Below are 18087 nucleotides of genomic sequence, written 5' to 3'. Positions count from 1 at the left end.
GAAAATTCCCTCTTGCCTCTTTGTGGTCATTCCCCTCCGCCACCCACTGTTTCTGGCGACTTCTGATCTGATTTCTGTCCTTGTAGCTTTACCTCTTCAGAATGACATATGCATGGATTCATACGATATGTACTTTTTGTGTCTGGCTTCTTTCACTTAGCAAACTGCCTTTGAGATTCATCCAAGTTAATGTACATATCATACTTTTTTCCTTTTTATTTCTGAGTGGTATTTCCATCTATATTTTCAAATTTTCAAAAAGAAAAGTCTGGGGCTTCCCTGGTGGCGCAGTGGTTGAGAGTCCACCTGCTGGCGCAGGGGATGCAGGTTCATGCCCCGGCCTGGGGGGATCCCGCGTGCTGCGGAGCGGCTGGGCCCCGTGAGCCATGGCCGCTGAGCCTGCGCGTCCGGAGCCTGTGCTCCGCGGCGGGGGAGGCCACAGCAGTGAGAGACCTGCGTACCGCAAAAAAAACAAAAAAAAGAAAAAACAAAAAAAAGATAAGTCTGTTGGATCATCTCTATGCATACATAAAGAATAATGATCCAGAACTTTGGATGATCTTACCACACTTTGCAGCAAGTAGGAGGTAATTGGTTCTGCTAGTATGTTCCACATGTGATTGTGGATGCTCCTGTGTCGGACTACAAGTTTGGGGAGATTTCACAAGTGGCTGCACTGGCCAGGACCCCAGTAGCAGCTGTGTGTGAACCTGACCTCAGGATTTTATTTCTTTTTTCTTCAAGAGCCTAACTAGCTTAGCTGATGTTCTTACAGTTTGCATTTTCTTTTTGGATACTTGGAGGAGATCTTAACTTTTATGGACAATCTGAACAAATACTATATAGTAAGTAAATAACTCTTAAGCCTTCATAGAGATGGCCATTGCCCATCTTATAAATAGCTGTGGTTTCTAGGCCCATGTTTTGGAAAGATTAATGTATTTTATGGTGATAGAGTGGGCAGAAGATGAGGAACATATTCTAGTCTATATATTTTATTCTAGCATACTATAATCTGCTTTTTTGTCTTCCTAAGTCTGAGAAAAGTAGCATAACCCATTAGTTAGATGTACTTGGGCGAATCACATAATGGCATGGTAGGCAATAGAAATGTTTTAAATTTAAGTGATTAATAAATGAATTTCAATTGTATTTCATAGAAACAGTCAAATACATGATGAAGATGATATATTGAATGAAGCGCCAAAATCTTCCTCGATTGATTTGCCTGATGAGACACCTGATGCCCCACAGCTGGAAAGAAGCACAGAAATAGGAAAGACCCAGACCGCTGCAAATAGTGTGGTAAGAAATTTAAGAGCTCATCCATTTATAACATGTTCCTTAAGGAAAGAAAAGACAACTGGTATTAGACATATCATGACAAAATTTCTAGCATTGATCTGCTTTTGCTGTTTTTAAGTTAAGCTCTAGAGAATATCACACTAGACCAACACTTCAACTAACAGAGATATTGAATTTCTTTCCTTGAGAACTTTGAGCAACTCAGTCCACAGTTGCATATGGATTTTTTTTTGTGTGTGGTACGCGGGCCTCTCACTGTTGTGGCCTCTCCCGTTGCGGAGCATAGGCTCCGGACATGCAGGCTCAGCGGCCATGGCTCACGGGCCCAGCTGCTCGGTGGCATGTGGGATCTTCCTGGACCGGGGCACGAACCCGTGTCTCCTGCATCGGCAGGCGAACTCTCAACCACTGTGCCACCAGGGAAGCCCAGATGGATTTTTTTAATGGTAGTTTTCTGCAAAGTAAATAATTTTTATGGTTTTATTAAGGATGCAGGATTATTTTTAGCAATTCATATATAAGTGCCTTTTTAGTCTTTCCTAGATGAAAGTAGAGACTTGAGTAAGCAACAGCCAAACCCTTCCCAGAGGAAAAGAATCCTTCCAGCGTGGATGTTAACAGAAAATCTAAGTGATCAGAACCTTTCAGTACCAGTCATCAGTGGAGGTAGGTTTTGTTTCAGGAAAATATTTAACAGAATTTGAAAGTTTTTCTGAACAAATGAAGACACAATAGCAGTTATGTAAGTGTATAACTTAGCCTAACATTTCTTTAGATGTGTTCATGAAGTCTAATTTTAAACATAAACTATTATTTTATGCCATTTATCAAACACCATTCTGCTAATTATTATGATTATGATTATTTTTTAGTGGCTTAAAACAGTACCCATTTATTAGCTCGCAGGGTTTTTTTAAATGAATTTGTTTGTTTGTTTATTTATTTATTTATTTATGGCTGCATTGGGTCTTCGTTGTGGTGCGCGGGCTTCTCACTGCGATGGCTTCTCTTGTTGCAGAGTATGGGCTCTAGGCATGCGGGCTTCAGTAGTTGTGGCTTGTGGGCTCTAGAGCTCAGGCTCAGTAGTTGTGGCACACTGGCTTAGGTGCTCGGTATCATGTGGGATCTTCCCGGACCAAGGCTCGAACCCGTGTCCCCTGCATTGGCAGGCGGATTCTTAACCACTGCACCACCAGGGAAGCCCTAGCTCACAGTTTGTTTTGTTTTGCGGTACGCAGGCCTCTCCCTGTTGTGGCCTCTCCCGTTGTGGAGCACAGGCTCCGGACGCGCAGGCTTGGTGGCCATGGCTCACAGGCCCAGGCGCTCCGCGGCATGTGGGATCTTCCTGGACTGGGGCATGAACCCGTGTCCCCTGCATCGGCAGGCGGACTCTCAACCACTGTGCCACCAGGGAAGCCCTAGCTCACAGTTTTAAAGATGAGAAGTCTGGCAGATTCAACTGAGTTGTTTGTTGAGATTTTCACAAGAGAAATCCAAGTGTCTGTCAGGCTGGGTTCTGACCTGGGTGTCATGGGAGAATCCCCTTAGAAGATTATTCCAGTTGTGGAGAATTTGCTTCCTTGCAGTTGGAGGACTAAAGGACTTGGTTTCCTGCTGACTGTTGGCTGGAGCTCACTCTGCTCCTAGAGGGCATTTTTCTGTTCTTGCATTTCATTTTCAAGGCCAGCATAACACAACAGACCTTTCTCCAGCTTTGCGTCTCTTTAATTTCCCCTCGTTGGCTAGCTGAGAAAACTCTCTGCTCTAAAGGATTTGTTGACTAGATCATGCCCATGTACATAATCTCCCATTTAATTAACCCAAGATAAACTGATTTGTAACCTTAAAAATAGGTGCAACATTTATTTTGCCATATAACCTAACATAATCATGGGCATGATATCTCATCTTATTCACAGTCCTGGGGATTAGGGCAGGAAATCTTGGGAAGGGTTCATTTTAGAATTCTGCCAACCACAGTAATACATGGTCTTAATACATCATCATTTAAGAATTATCTTATTATTGAATATTTATTCACTGTCCCAAATTGCAGCTTCATTAATAAGTGCAATTAAAAACTGTGAATATCTTAGAAGTCTACTCTTATTATTACTATGGTATAAATTGTAGAAAGGAAATTAGTTTATCAAAAAGTGTAAATATTAAAGGATCATGATATATGTTGCTAAAGCACTCCCTTTATACTACAGTGGAAAAAAAAATTTCGAAAAATTGTTTCCTGGTCAACTCTAGGTTTCACCCATTACAATATGTGCTATTTACATATGTAGAAAAATACTATTCATTTTAATACTGAAAGCAATACAGACGACTTATTAAAGTAGGTTTTCAAACAGACCTGTTGGGGTCATGTCTAAGGTAAAAGACAAGCACAGTAAGCGTGTTTAAAATTAATTTAATTATTTAATTAAACAAAAAACTACGGGCACCCAATGGTACGTGCTGAAGGAGTCAAAGATGAGAGCAGTGTCCTAGCATAGTTCACTGTTATAGCAGATACCACAATGATTTGTGTCATCTGCTGGGTATTCCCATTGATTCAAGATTGTTAAAATGTTTGCTACATTGTATTATTCAGTCTGCATTTTATTTGCAGCTTTTCATCATCTCAGGTTTAGTTTCAATTGGCTGCTTATTTTCCTTTATATGGGTCACATTTTCTTGTTTATGCTATTGGATGTTATGAATGATAGAGTATAGAGACTTTGATTTTATATCCCTCTGAATAAATATTTTTATTTTAATAGGCAATTAACTGGGCCTAATAGGAAATTTACTTCCTGTTTTCTTAATGGGCATTTAATTCAGGCCCTAAACTCTGTGTCCTCCGTGTGGACAGCAGCTGCAGTCTCTGCGCATGTAGTTTAGCAACAGCCAGGGATTTGGGTCAGTTTTAAATGTAGATTGGTTCTTGGCTCTCTAAGCCTTTCTTCCTTCTGGAATTTTGTCTTTAACTTTCTGCCTACTCTGTTAGCCTCAAACTCAGCCAGCACTTAAGCCAGTAAGGCTGCAGCTTTCTGTCACCTGCGAATTGGGAGATGCCCTCAGGGAAAAAGCCATAAATTGATAAACCTTGCAGACTGTAGTTAATTTTTCAAGGTCAGACTCGTCATTTCTGCCTTTTTGGTTACTCTCTAGTGCCTTCAAATAGTTGTTTTTTTAAAAAAATACTTTGTCTAAAATTTGTAATGGTTTTGTTTGGGATGATCAGTTCAGTCAATTTGCCTTTTTACCTTGAACATTGTCTTTTATAAATTAACAGCACAATTGACAGTACAATTAACAGCACAATATATGTTAGTTGAATGTTCCGACTCTTACTATTTCTCATGTTCAGCATGGTGGTCATAGAAGTCTTCTAAAGTTTTTGATCAAATATGTTGTGTACAGAATATTCCTTATTTAATGCTAATTTAGATTGTAGTAGGATAGGAGTGGTCTTGTGGCAAAAATAGCTTATATATCATGTGGTAAGGGAGATGTGATTTAATCTAGAGAATTTTCGTATTTAAATCATAAGATTTCCTGCTAAGTGTTTTATTCCAGGACAGTGGTTTTCAATCCCCCACCCCCCATCATTACATGTATAATATATTTTTATCAGTAACATTTCTCATTAAGTGTGGTTCTTCTCAGTTTGCAGGACGGGAATGGGGGATGGTAGTGGAGAGGGGGCAGCACTTTCCCTCAGTAGAACCTTTTCTCTAATATAGAAAGAATATTATTTGACCAAAACTTGGACCAGTGTGAACTGCCTCCTTGCAAACAAGTTCTTTTCTTTCAGAGTTATTTTGTACTCTATCTGCTTCTGTACTACCATTATTACATGACTTATAATCGTCTAAAATATATTTGCTTCAAATTATAAATTTGAAGCAAATATCCATTAATTTTCACTTGATAAGTGCACCATATAAAATAAGAAGCACTTTTTTTGGCACCTCACCTTGAAAATACAAATGAGAGTAATTTGACATTGATTTGGACAGGAATATTATATAGTACATAATATACTTAAAATGCTAACGCTTCAAAATAAGATAAAAAAGTCTTTGCACTCAGGCATGTCTTAAAAATTCAGACTTTGGGGGAATACTTAAAAAAGCGAAGTTAGATTACTTAACTCCTTTAAAGACAGAAAGATCTAGAAGTAAAGGACAGTTTCGTACTTGAATCCAGCTAATTAAAGGTTGGAATAATTTGACTTTTTCTGCTGTGTAGTTTTTATTATTGTTATTGTTCTGTTTGTTTAAGTAATATATCATCCAGGTCAATAGACCGATGCTAATGATTTTGAAAAATCAATTTCCAAGATGCATTTTAGGCTCATTTAGATGTAGGATACTTTCTTACGTCTTTTGCAGCTTTAGTACTCTGTTGTGTTCATTGATCTTTATTTAGACTATCTGAAACCGTCTTGATATTTTGGAACCATCTGTGACATTAATTACAGGACAAATAATAATGTTAACTGATGTTAACTAACTTATTTAAGATCATAATAAATGCCAGAGCTATAATTGAGACCTAGTTCTGTCTGGCTCTGAAGCCCATGCTCTGAACCATACCACTATACCTGGATGGCCACCTGAATTTACCCTCTGTATGCTTTGGGGGTTTGGTTTGGTTTGGGTTTTGCTTTTTATTTTATTAATATGCCCTTGCATTCTTTCCTAGATCTTTTCTCAGTTTAACTGTTAGTTTAATTCTTATATGTACGTGAATGTTTGCTGTGATCAGGCTATCCTTTCTGTCTTTCAACCAGTATACTTCTAATTTATTTACTTTTCTGGGTCCCCAGCTACTAGCCCTTAGATGTTATCATGAGCTTCTCAGGCCTGGGCTAAAATTTTTCCATGTCCCTTAGTGATTGGTAAGTGAATATAAATATTTGGGCAAAGGGTATTAGAGCCTCCCCTCTCTTTGCTTCCATTTGCTTCCTCAACCTTCTAGACCCCAGGACAAGTTAGAACTCCTAGGGTATGACACTCTTGCTAGATTGAAAAGGCAGCTTTTATATTTTCACTGGTTATCATGCAACGCTTTAGTATTCTTTCCCCATCTTCTAATCCTCCAACATGGAGTTATGAAAAATGGCACATGCTGATAAAGGTTGAAGTAGTAAGTAGTCCCCAAACCATTTAGTTTACACTTAATTTTGTACTCTGAATATTTTCTGTTTGACAACTCAATACACATTATAAATATTTAACTGACATTGTTTAATTTGATTATGGTTCAGTTTACTTAAAGCTCTTCTTATTCTTTATAAACATTTACTTCATCCTTGTTAAATGATCTAATTCTAATCATTTTTTAGCCTCTTGGATTTTCTAGCTGTATGGTCATATCTACAGAATTATGATAATTTTGGCTCTTCTGATCTATTTACTGCTTTTAAAAACATTTATTTCATAAGTTAGATCCTATAAATTTTAAATAAAAATGGATAAAATTGGCATCTGTATTCCTGATTTTAACAGTAATTCTGTTAGTGTTTCAGCACTTAATATGATTGGTATTTGATTCTGATACTCATCATGTTTAGGGTGATTGACTGATTCCTTCAGGAATAACTGTTGAATTCTTTGAAAAGAAATTTTGTTATAGAAACAGTCCTGCATTTTCATATGATAATGTAATTAATGATGTTGGTAGATTTCCTAATGTTGTACCATGCTTGTGTTCCTGGAATAAGTTAATTTTATTGTGGTGACTTATTATTTTCATGCTGTGCTAGGTTTGCTGATATTTAGTTTAGGACGTTTGTATCTATATTCATAAGTGTGGTTAGTATTTTTCTCCATTTGTGCCATCCATGTCAGATTTTGACATTAGAACTATGTCAGCATTGTATAAAGTGCATTAGGAGATTTTTTATATATGCTCAAGGACAGTCTGAATGACAGAAATATTCATTTCTTTATAGAACTTTCCTTTTTCACAATCTAGGCTGGTGCCTACTTTTAGTAGTTGATAGTTCTGGCATAGGAATAGGTAAGTTAGACCAGTAAAAAAGAATGAAACACCCCAAAGCAGATTAGAATAACACACATTTAATATATAAGAAATTATCAGTTAAATTGATGGGGAAAGGATGCATCATTATTAAATATGATGTTGGGAGAATCAGCTTTCCATTTGGAAGAAATAATAATAGAGCACTCACTGCTCATGCCATATTCATAAATAAACTTCTATTGAATTAATAACCAATGTAAAAATTGAAACTATTAAGGCATTTGAAGAAAATATGGGGAAATATTTTTTATTACTTCTGGGAGACTTTCTTAAGATGATGGGGAGCCTAGAACCATAAGGGAAAATTTGGCAGATCTATTTAGATTAAAGGTAAAAAAAAATTTTAATGCAAAACACACTGTAAACGAAGTCAGAGGCAAATAGCAGACTGACAAACAATATACTGGGAGATATTATCTGTCACAGTTATAAAATAGATAGAAGGTTTTTAATGATTGTCTACTTAGTAACACAAAAGAAAGAACTTGGTAGAAATTTGGGGCATTTTATATGCTGTACTACAGAAGAATAAATACAAACAGCCAATAAATATATGACTACTATCAGATAGGGAAATGTAAATTAAAACAACCAGATACCAGTTTCTGTTTATTAAGCTCATCAAAATCTAAGCAATTGATAATATTCAGTACTGACCACAATGGGTATCAGCAAACATGGTTGGTGGAAGTATAAGTTGGTATAGCCTTTTAAAGTTATTTAGAGACATTAAATAGAGATATTTGCCAATATCTCTTAGATCTTTAAATGTATAAAACATTTTGGTCCAGAAATTCCAATTCTAGGTATTTATCCCAGAGAAATAATAGCATGTATACTTTTAGCCCTGTATATATTTATGTATTTGTAAATATATTTGCTTATACTTATGAAAAAGTTGAGAAGGATATGCATCAAATTGTTACTATAACTGTTAGGAGTGGTTTCTTTGGAAGATAAAATTGGATGGTTGTGATTTTAATGACATATATGCATATAGTTGATCTAGTATTCATATAGTATTAGTGTAACTGATCATGTAAGTAAATGCAGTTAGTAATTGTTTAAAATAAACTGATTTGCTCTAATAGCTAATTTCTTTTATATTTCTATCATTTAAGTATACCTATCCTGGATTTAGAAAAATATTTTATATGCCAGATATAAAGATTGTTACGAGCCAATTAACTTACATATTTTATGTACACTTTGTGAAGAACATTTTAACAGTATCAAAATGACTTCTTCCTATGCAAAAAAAAAAAAAAAAAAAAAAAAAAGAGCTCTGGTCCCTAGAAGGGATATTTGTAGTATATCATTTGGAATTTTAAAGAATTGGATATTTTAAATATATATATATTTAATTTTAGAATTTTATATACATCTGTGACACTTGGAATGTGGTGAACTGTCATTTGTGGAAAAGCTGTGCCTTATTTAATATACAGTTTTTTAGTTCCTAGCATAGTAAACAGTATCATAGTTGATTATTTCCCTTGGTTTCACTAATTCATAACTGTTGTAATATTTGGTCATTTGCTTCACCAAACTGTATAGTCAGTTTTATTTAGTCCTATTTCTGCCAGTTTCTAAAATGATGTGAAATGTTCCCTAATTTAGATTCAAAACAAAGATTTAAACAATTGAGGCTGAGTTTAGTTATTAGTTTTTTCATAAGTTTCCTTTGATAAATACATTACTTTTATATTGGTTCAGTGATTTTCCTGTTCAATAATATGGACAGTATTCTATTAGTATTTCTTTTCTGAGTTTAATGAGGGTGTGTCATTTCAGGGCATTTGAATATCCTTTAGAACAGCTCTGAGCAAACTACAGCCCATGAGCCAAATTCAGCCCACTGCCTGTTTCTGTAAAGAAAGTTTTATTGGAACATAGCCATACTCATCCATGTATGTATTGTCTATGGCTGGTTTCACACTACAAGGCAGAGTTGGGTAGTTGTGACAAATATTATATGGCTCACAGTGCTTAAAATATTTATTCTCTGGCTTTTTACAGAAGTTTGCTAACCTTTGCTTTAGAACATTAAAATAGTGACTACAGGTTGCCTTACATACCTGTATCCAGTCTCTCAAAGGATCTTTGGACAATTTCTGTGTATGCTAACAATTCAATTACTCAAACATATTCATTGAGTATCAGTTTTGTGTTAGGCATAGGTCTAGATACTAGAGACACAAAATGGGGGACAATGAACAAGGCACAGAAAGTCTCTGCCCTCATGAAGTAGAGGAGAAAGACAACTAACCATGAAGATTTTCCTCTTAAAATAAGCAGATCTTTTTTCTTTTCTGATTAGACAATTCATGAATTTGTTAACAAAATATGATGCTGATTTAAGTTTCCCCACTACATTGAACCTTGAATAAGTATTATGGCAATGCAGTGTCCATTGTTGTTGAGACTTGTTTTCTTTATCAGTGAAGTTTGTAGAGGTTGCTCTTCCTTTTCAGTTATTTTAGGTACTTAATCTGTATCTAAGGTAACTTAAGTTGTATTCCTCACTGTGGATGATAGAGGCTCAGTAAGTGTATGTAAAATTCATTGGATAGTTATATGTCAGATTTTCTGTTAGAGAAATTCAATGCCAAAATTTAAAAAAATGTATATGATAACTAACATACATGTGGTACTCTGAGAGTTTATGTATCTTACCTCATTTACTCCTCCTAATAACTCCATCAGTTATTATTATAACTCCCTTTTTCTAGATGATGAAACCAAAGTTGAGAAAGGTGAGGTGAAACAGTTAGAGGATGGAGCCTGCCCACATTAGCATCTTGGCCAGGATGACTTCAGGGCTGGAGCTCTTGGCCATGGTGCTGCTTAATACTTTTCGAGATTTGCAAATATGCATTTTCAGATTGGAGATTGGCCTTAATATAAATAGAACTTTAAATTTACTTGCTCTTTTATCCTTTTTCTTTCCTTCTGTCTTTTTTTTTTTTTTGGTATGGATTATTGACATTTGAAGGTACAGGAGATAATTTTCTTCTTTTTCTTTGTGTTTATATACTTGTGTGTGATTAAGATAATAATGTAATCCAAGAAAGTGGAAAAGAAGGAATCTGCAAAGACAAAACCCAAGTAAACATCACACAGCAAGGAAAAAAGCGATTAATTTCATCAGGAAGTACAGAAAGTATATCAGCAGAGCAAGACACAGGAAAAAAGTGCAAAAATGCTGACCAGGAAGAGTCTGTCATTTCATCCAAGGTGATTTTTTAAAAATTCATAATTTGATTATTTTCTTCATCAGGTGTTCTAGTTAGGAATAGTTATATGCTGTATATATCAAGGAAAAACCAAAAATGCTTTTTATATTGAGTTTATCAAGATAAAAACTAGCCCCAGTTTTTCTTTTGTTTGTTTTTGGCTTACTGAAACTAATCTTTAATATAGCACTTGCAATGTAGAAAACAAAGCTTTTAATTTAGACATTTTCAGACTGAAAAAAAGGTGGATACCACTTGACTTTGGTCATAATTTGGTACCTCCATTTTGAAAATCTGGTTTCTTCTATTCTATTGGTCATTCTCAGACTGCCTGTAACTACCTTCTTGATAAGTGTGAAGAGAGGAACAACAAATGGGCAGTTCTTAACAGCCTGTTGCAGGATTACTTCTGGGCTAACTTGCAGTATTTATAAATCTTTTCTTTCCTCTTTCAGTTTTTGCTAAGTCACTAGAATTGTTTGGCTGACTGAAGCATTCTTTGGTACTGGATACTCTAAGAAAATGAGGCCTATTTATTGGATGAATTTAAGAAGAGAGAGAGAAGGGGAAAAAAAAGAGAGAGAGAGATGGCCCTAGGACAAAAAGATCAGGTATTCTTCCTTTCAGGAGTAGGGTGGCTTTAGATGACAGTTTTCATGATCCTTGTAGACCGATGGCTAAGCTTTGTGGGTCCCCATCTATTTAGTCTCATTGAGAGCCATAGGAGTAGGATTGGTTTTAGAATAGCATGCACTGGATTGATGGAAATTCCAGCAGTTATCCCAGAGAGTCAGACCTTTTACAGTTCTCCCCTCACTCTTGCCTCCTCTCCCATTAGAGGAGATCCTGCTTCTCACTGGATCCTTTCCTCAAGCTAGAGAAGTGGGGTATAATCACTATAGGCTCAACTCCTTTGCTTACTTATGGAGTCAAGTTTAATAAATGAAAACAAAATGTGTTCTGACTCATATATTGGCTATAAAGGCTTAATAAGGTCATCAGTGCAGTTTGGATGAGCCACGTGCAAGTTCCTGCACAGCAAGGGAAGGAGAATGCTTTTAGAGAGGGGAAAAGGAAGTTGGGAGGGCTGTAGTAAACAGAGTCCATGGTTTTTCATTGGCTGAGTCCTTGCCAGGAAGGAAGAGGAGTCTTTCTTTTTCATATTGTGCTCTGCTGTCATCACAGGGCATGAGAGCTCTGCCTTCTGGTCTCCCAACTCTATTTAACTGAAGTTTCTGTTTGTTAATATTTTACATTTTACCCCTTTTGATCAAGGTCTTTCTCTGAAAGCACTGCTGATCAAGAATCAGGTTTTCTGGTTTCAGTGGCTTTTTGTCCCTTAATGCCAGGAGGGGCCTTTGCTGGGTGTGGTGTCTCACATTGGAGAGAAAGTACAGATTGGAAACCTATTGAAGTCACATTCAAGTATCAAGGAGAGGTAGGAGGAAGAATTTTCAGGCACTTTTAATCTAAAGTCTCTATGTTATAAAGATCATAGAGATTGGAGAGCATCTGAAGTGTTATGTCATCATCAGAGATTTGGCAGACAAGGTTCCAACAGGCCTGGTCTGGATATCTTGGGAAAGCTGTCTCATCAGATGTGGCTTCAATTATGGGAAATCTTTACCTTCAGGTCATCAGATGATGTGCAGGGCCAGTCAGGGTTCAGTGCAGTTTTGAGTGTGTCACATTAATCCAAGAGTCCACTCCTTGGAGTTTGGCAGCACAAGGGCTGGTTTGCAGTACCTGATAGGGGCCTTTCCAGTGAGGTTGAAGAGAGTTCTTCTGGAGGTGTTTCTTTCCAATAGACGAAATATCCAGGTTGCCAAGTGATGTTTAATGTCATCATCTCCCACAAGTACACTATGAAAAGATTGCTCTACCAAAACATGGTTATTTTTAATAGAAGCAATTAGGCCTTTGCAATATCGGAGTATCTCTCCTCTTACCAGTTGTGAGTCAAAAGAAGCAAGAGCCAAGTGCATTGAGCATCCTGTGGCTGTCTTAAAGGGTGAGAGCTTTATGAGTTCCAAAACGGGTGGATCTGAGATTTAGAAGGACCAATGGCGAGGTATCTGGAGGGCCTTTACAAATTTTGCCAGTTGAGTCATAATAATGCCATTAGCGCATTCACCTAAACGAGAATTGAGAGTGGAAAGCACAGTGAAAGTGTTGTAAAACTGGCTAAATAGCAGACTTGTTGAAGTGCCTGATCAGTAAAATGTGTTCCTTGATCACCATGAAATTTGAGAGGAATTCCCCAGGTAGGGATACTCTTTTCTAAAAGGACCTTAACCACAGAAGAAGCAGTAGCCTGCCTGCAAGGGAGGCCTGTCTGTATGCGAAAACACATAGACCATTGCTAAAACATATTTATATCCATGAGCCAGAGCAAGTTGTCAGACTTGAGTGGTCCATTGGACAGTTTAAATTGTTTAGAAGCAGTACAAACAGACTTCTTTGGGTTGTATTTCAGACAAGTGGGACAAGTGAGGTAGATACTTTTGGTGGATTTGTCAATGTTTCCCCATCAATACTGATTCATGAATGCTGTCATTTTGTCAGTAGACCAGTGGTTTAATGCATGTACAGGGGTGCTGAATGGGGATTTTAGAGTCTCCAGTAGGACTGGGTTGTTAGTTAGTCTAAACCAGAGCTTTCTCTTTTTATCAAACCAATAATTTTTGAATTTCTGATCTTGTTTTTCCTTTTCTGAGGCCAGTTGTTGGGTTTCTTTAGCCAGTTTTTCTAAGTTATCATCTGGGGAAATGTTCCTTTGGACCAACAGAATGCTGTTAGCCCCTTTCAGGGCAGCATTCCCTGCAGAAATGTCAGCAAAGTGATTTCCCTTAGCTCCCATAGAGTAAAGTTTAGAATGCCCTGGAATATTAGTAATAGCTAAAGTGGCAGATAAAAATATTGCATTCCTGAACATAAGAGCCATTTAAAATTTTATTTCCGCTAGAAGTAAGGAAGCCACGTTGCTTCCACAGTATTCCAAAATCATGAGCTACTCTTAAAGTGTGTACCATCAGTATAAATATTGGCAGTTTTGCCCTTAGCTAAAGTACAAGCCCATTTGAGAGTGTATAATTCAGCCTGTTGGGCCAAAGATGCTGCCTCAGCAACATCAAAAGGAGTTGCCAAGCATACCCAACATAATATTTGCCATTGTTACCTTTTAAATAAGAACATCAGTGAACCATGAGAAGCCAGTGTTACTGAGAGATCTTTCCTGTAAATCATCATGAGGAGTCAGGAGGTGATCAGTCAGTGTTAAGCAGTCAAGAGGGACTTCTTCCGTGACAGAGGGGGGAAGAGTAGCAGGGTTAAGGTTATGATAGCATAAAAGAGTTATGCGAGGAGCAGTTAACAAAAGGACTTCCTTCATAGGAGGTGAGGCAGCTGGCTGAGAAATATTGAGGATGATGAGAATTCAGGAGGGCTTCTACTGCATGAAGTACAAAAATAGTTAGAGGGGATCCCACAGTTTTCTTGGTGGCCTTAACCCAAAGGGCAGTGGCCATAATGGCTTTAAGGCAAGCGGGATATCCCTGTGCCACAGGGTCCAGTTATTGGCAATAATGCAGTGTGGGTTGATGGTGGACCCCGTGGTTTTGGGTGAGTACGCCAAGGACATTCTCTTCCTTTTCATATACAAAAAGGAAAAGAGAGAATTTGATAATTGGGATTCTCAAGGGCAGGCGGGTTCATCAGACTCAACTTTAAGGCCTTAAAGGCTATATTGTTTGGTTCTTCCCATAAGTTTGAGTCATGGTTGTTATTGTTTAATAAAGCATACAGAGGTTTGGCCATAAGAGAGAAATTTGGAATTCAATTTTGGCAGTAACCAACTATCCTGAGAAAACTTTGCAGTTGGCGGTTAGTTTGGAGTTTGGGAAAACTTAGGACATCATGAAGTGTATCTGGATCTACATGTAGCTTTTGTTCTGATATCAGATGCCCTAAATATTGAACCTGGGTTTGGGCAAACTGCAATTTTTCTTTGACAACCTTATGTCCCTTTCAGGCTAAAAACTTTGGCAAGTGAATACTGTCTTCCTGTGAGGATGATTGAGAAGGAGAGCAAAGAAGCAAATCATCCACATATTGCAACAAAGTAGAACCTCTAGGGAACTTTATATAATCCAGATCAGCCTTTGGGATTTGTGAGAAATAAGAAGGACCCTCAGCAAAACCCTGGGACATCACTGTCCAGGGGAATTGTTTTTCTTCCCAAGTGAGAGCAAAAAGGTATTGGCCAGCTTCATCAACTGGAATATTAAAGAATGAACTACATAAATCAGTAACAGTAAAGAATTTACTTCCAGTAAGAATGGATGTTAGTAATGTACGGGGATTAGGAACAACGGGGTGTCAAGGGATAACAATGTTGTTTACTGCTCAGAGATTCTGGATGAACCTCCACCCTCAGCCGTTAGGTTTTCTTACCAGGCTGGTGTAAGGGATAATGAGGCCTTGAGCCTTGTAATGTTCTATTATGGCTTTATGCCTTTAAGGGCTTCTTTTCTTATGGAATATTAATTCTGGAAGTGGTTTTGAGGGCTCTATTTGAATCTTGATGGGAGGTGCGCTGTGAATTTTGCCAGTATCAATTGGAGTTTTTGCCCGTAAGGAGGGTGGCAGCTGATTCACTAGGGACAAATGATCAGTGTTTCCAGAATTAGCTCTAGTGCCATCAGAGGCAAAACAAATAAAAGATGTCAAAGGATCATTTAATTCACCTGATTGGTTACTTTGATGACTATTGTTAAATTCTAGAATTATTTCCCCCTTTTGGGAGAAAGAAATTCCAGCATGATACTTCTTTAAGAAGTCTCAGCCTAATAAATGAATAGGGGCAGAGGAACTAAGGAGAAAAGGGTGTGCGTCTCTCAAAGGGCCTAAACAAGGGAATAGGCTCAGGGAGAGGAAACTCTTGAGGCTCTTTAGAAAGCCCACTATTTGAGCTGTTTTAGGGACTGCTTTATAGTAGCGGGGTTGAGCATTGAGAGTATGGCTCCAGGGTCAGTTAAGACTAGAAGAGATTCATCCCCAATCTGGAGAAATGTTTCTCCAAGTCGATTGAGAGGGAGGATTGGGAAGAGCCCCTGTAGTTTATCAGAGTCCTGTCATTGAGAATTGGGCAGATGTTGGAAAGGCTAGTTAGAGGGCTGAAGGCCTGAAGTACTTACACTTGTTAACAGTCTCTTTCCAATGTCCTGGCTCTTCACAATAATAGCAGAAACCAGGAGGGTTTTGGTTTTGTTTAGGAGTCTTTTAGTTGCTGGATTTGAAGATTAAGAATTTTAGTAGTCTTTTTTTTGGGGGGGGGCAGGGTTACCCACCTAGAGTTGGAGTGAGCTGGTTTGCCAGGTTAGCTAAATCTGGAGTAGACATTGTTTTCCATTCTATCCTGCTCCTTTTTACTAGAAAGGAAAGGACCCAGTTCAGCCTAGTAATAAACATAGAGTTAACAGATACCCAGGTGGAATCCACATCTGAAAGAAGAGCAGAACTTTCTTTTAAAACAATCTGAAGTTGATTGTAATAGTCATAAACAGGATTATCAGATTTTTGTGTGCAAGCCTGAATTTTGTTCCAGTCAACAGGCTTTGGAAAAGCCGTAGGAATTACCTGATGAAGTCGCCTCATGATTGCTTAAGTGTGATCATATAATAAGTTACTGGGCTGGTCTCCCACTTGTAATTTTAAAATCTTTCAAGATTTTCCCAATTAGTAGTTTTTATCCAATGCTGGGCCTGGCCTTCAGTGACAAATGTATGAACTAGGTGATGTAAGTCAGAGAAACCAGGTTGTCAAGTGTGAATGACTATATTAAATTCCTCAGCAAATCTATGAAGATCTTCTGTTACTTTGGGAAAACCTTTGACTATTGCTCAGTTCAGCTTTAGTCCAGGGAATATAAGAAATTAAGGGTTTAGCCTCTGGCTCCTCAGAAGGCTTAATTTTAAAGCAACAGGTTCTGGCAATTTCAAAGGAAGAGGGAGTAGGGAGAGTTTCAGACAAAAGGGGAAGTTTAGCAAGAAAATTAGTATGGGGGCACTGAGGGTACAGAGGAGGTATAGACAGTATAAAAGGAAGGAAGAAGTTTGTTCCAGAGGCAGAGTCTGACCATAGGAGCTGAGGGAGAAAGACAAGATGGCACCTGAGGTGGAACCTGAGATGAAGAAGCTAAGGGAGAAGAGCCTGAAGCTTCAGAAGCTATTTTGTTTTTCTTTAATCATTTGCCTCAGTTAATCTTAAAATCTTATTTTGCAGAGAGTTAATTTTAGATTTCTGATAACATTGGGAAGCCTCAAAATTTCAAATCAAAATAGTCATTCCATTCAGCTCTGGAAGTTTTTGAGCTATTGTAATCCAGCTTGGTTTTAAGAAAATTAATTAGGGGATTTCAAAAGTTTCCCATAATGGCCATTGATATTCTAAATTGCCTTTGGTCAGGTTGGTCCATTTAGTTGGAAATGCCCGTGAGGAAGGACTGTGGTTTTTAAACACAAAATCAGCTGAAGTACCTGTTGTGGGGGTGGGTTGCCCTCAAAATATTTGAACTGGTGGGTGCCAGTTCTCAGAGGTTTTTCTCTATAATAAAAGAACAATTTTCAAACAGCTTAAGCAGCTCAATTCAAACAGCTCGCAACTCAAACAGCTCGCAGGTCTAATACCAGACAGTTCTAAGGAAACAGTTTGGTCCTGGAGAAGCCAGGCTAGAGGCTTCTCAGCCAGCTTCAGTTAAAACAATCTGATCTCAGAGTCGGACCAAAGTGCCAAATGAGTACCCTCATGCAGAACAAGGCCTTAACCTGGAAGACAGAACCTTAAAATAGATTCCAGATAAAGCCTGGAGAGCTTCAAATGCAAAGAGGATATGAGCTCGGATCCTGGAGAAACATGGGTCTGCGAACTCCAGGGTCTGTGAGAAAAATCAGTGAGCACAGTGGACTCAATTGTGGGGACTGCACCTGTTTGCTCACCAGCCCTGGAGCTATTGGGGGTCTTCTCTGATTCCCATACAGGCCACCAAAATGTTGACCTAAAACAAATGGTTTTATTTGTGATCAGCAATTCGAGGTCTATAACCATGGCAAGCCATGTGCTGCAAGTTCTCGCTTTACAAGGGAAGGAGAACTCTTTTATAGAGAGGAAAAGGAGGTTGGCAGACTATAGTAAACTAAGAGTCCATGGCTTTTTATTGGCTGAATCATTGCCAGGAAAGAAGAGGAGTCTTCTTTCTGTTGGGCTTTGCTCTCATCACAGGGCATGAGAGCTCCATCTTCTGGTATCCTGACTCTATTTAATTGAGGTTTCTTTTTATTGATTTTTTACAATATCAATATAACTGCCCTTTTTTTTCCAAGAAGAGAAATTTTTTTTCAGAGGAAAATCTGTAGTATACACGTTTTCCTATGTTTATACCAACCCATAAAGTATGATAATCACAAGTGAACCTTTAAGAAGGGTCAGACCTTTTCTGCCAACT

At 37.9% G+C, this 18087-nt stretch overlaps 1 protein-coding gene across 2 annotated transcripts in view; it reads left to right on the top strand.

Annotated features, from left to right (window-relative positions):
• The window catches only part of APLF (aprataxin and PNKP like factor), an 84099-nt gene that overhangs the window by 34146 nt on the left and 31866 nt on the right, over window positions 1–18087 (top strand). For both annotated transcript variants that reach the window (XM_060026460.1, XM_060026461.1), the window contains exons 4-6: window positions 1161–1305; window positions 1839–1971; window positions 10403–10587. In XM_060026460.1, coding sequence (XP_059882443.1) covers window positions 1161–1305; window positions 1839–1971; window positions 10403–10587 — 463 coding nt within the window. The remainder of the gene's footprint in view (window positions 1–1160; window positions 1306–1838; window positions 1972–10402; window positions 10588–18087) is intronic.

Source organism: Delphinus delphis, chromosome 12 (assembly GCF_949987515.2).
Source record: "Delphinus delphis chromosome 12, mDelDel1.2, whole genome shotgun sequence".
NCBI lineage: Eukaryota > Metazoa > Chordata > Mammalia > Artiodactyla > Delphinidae > Delphinus > Delphinus delphis.
The sequence above is the reverse complement of the archived record's forward strand: the minus strand, read 5'-3'. Positions and strand labels throughout refer to the sequence as shown.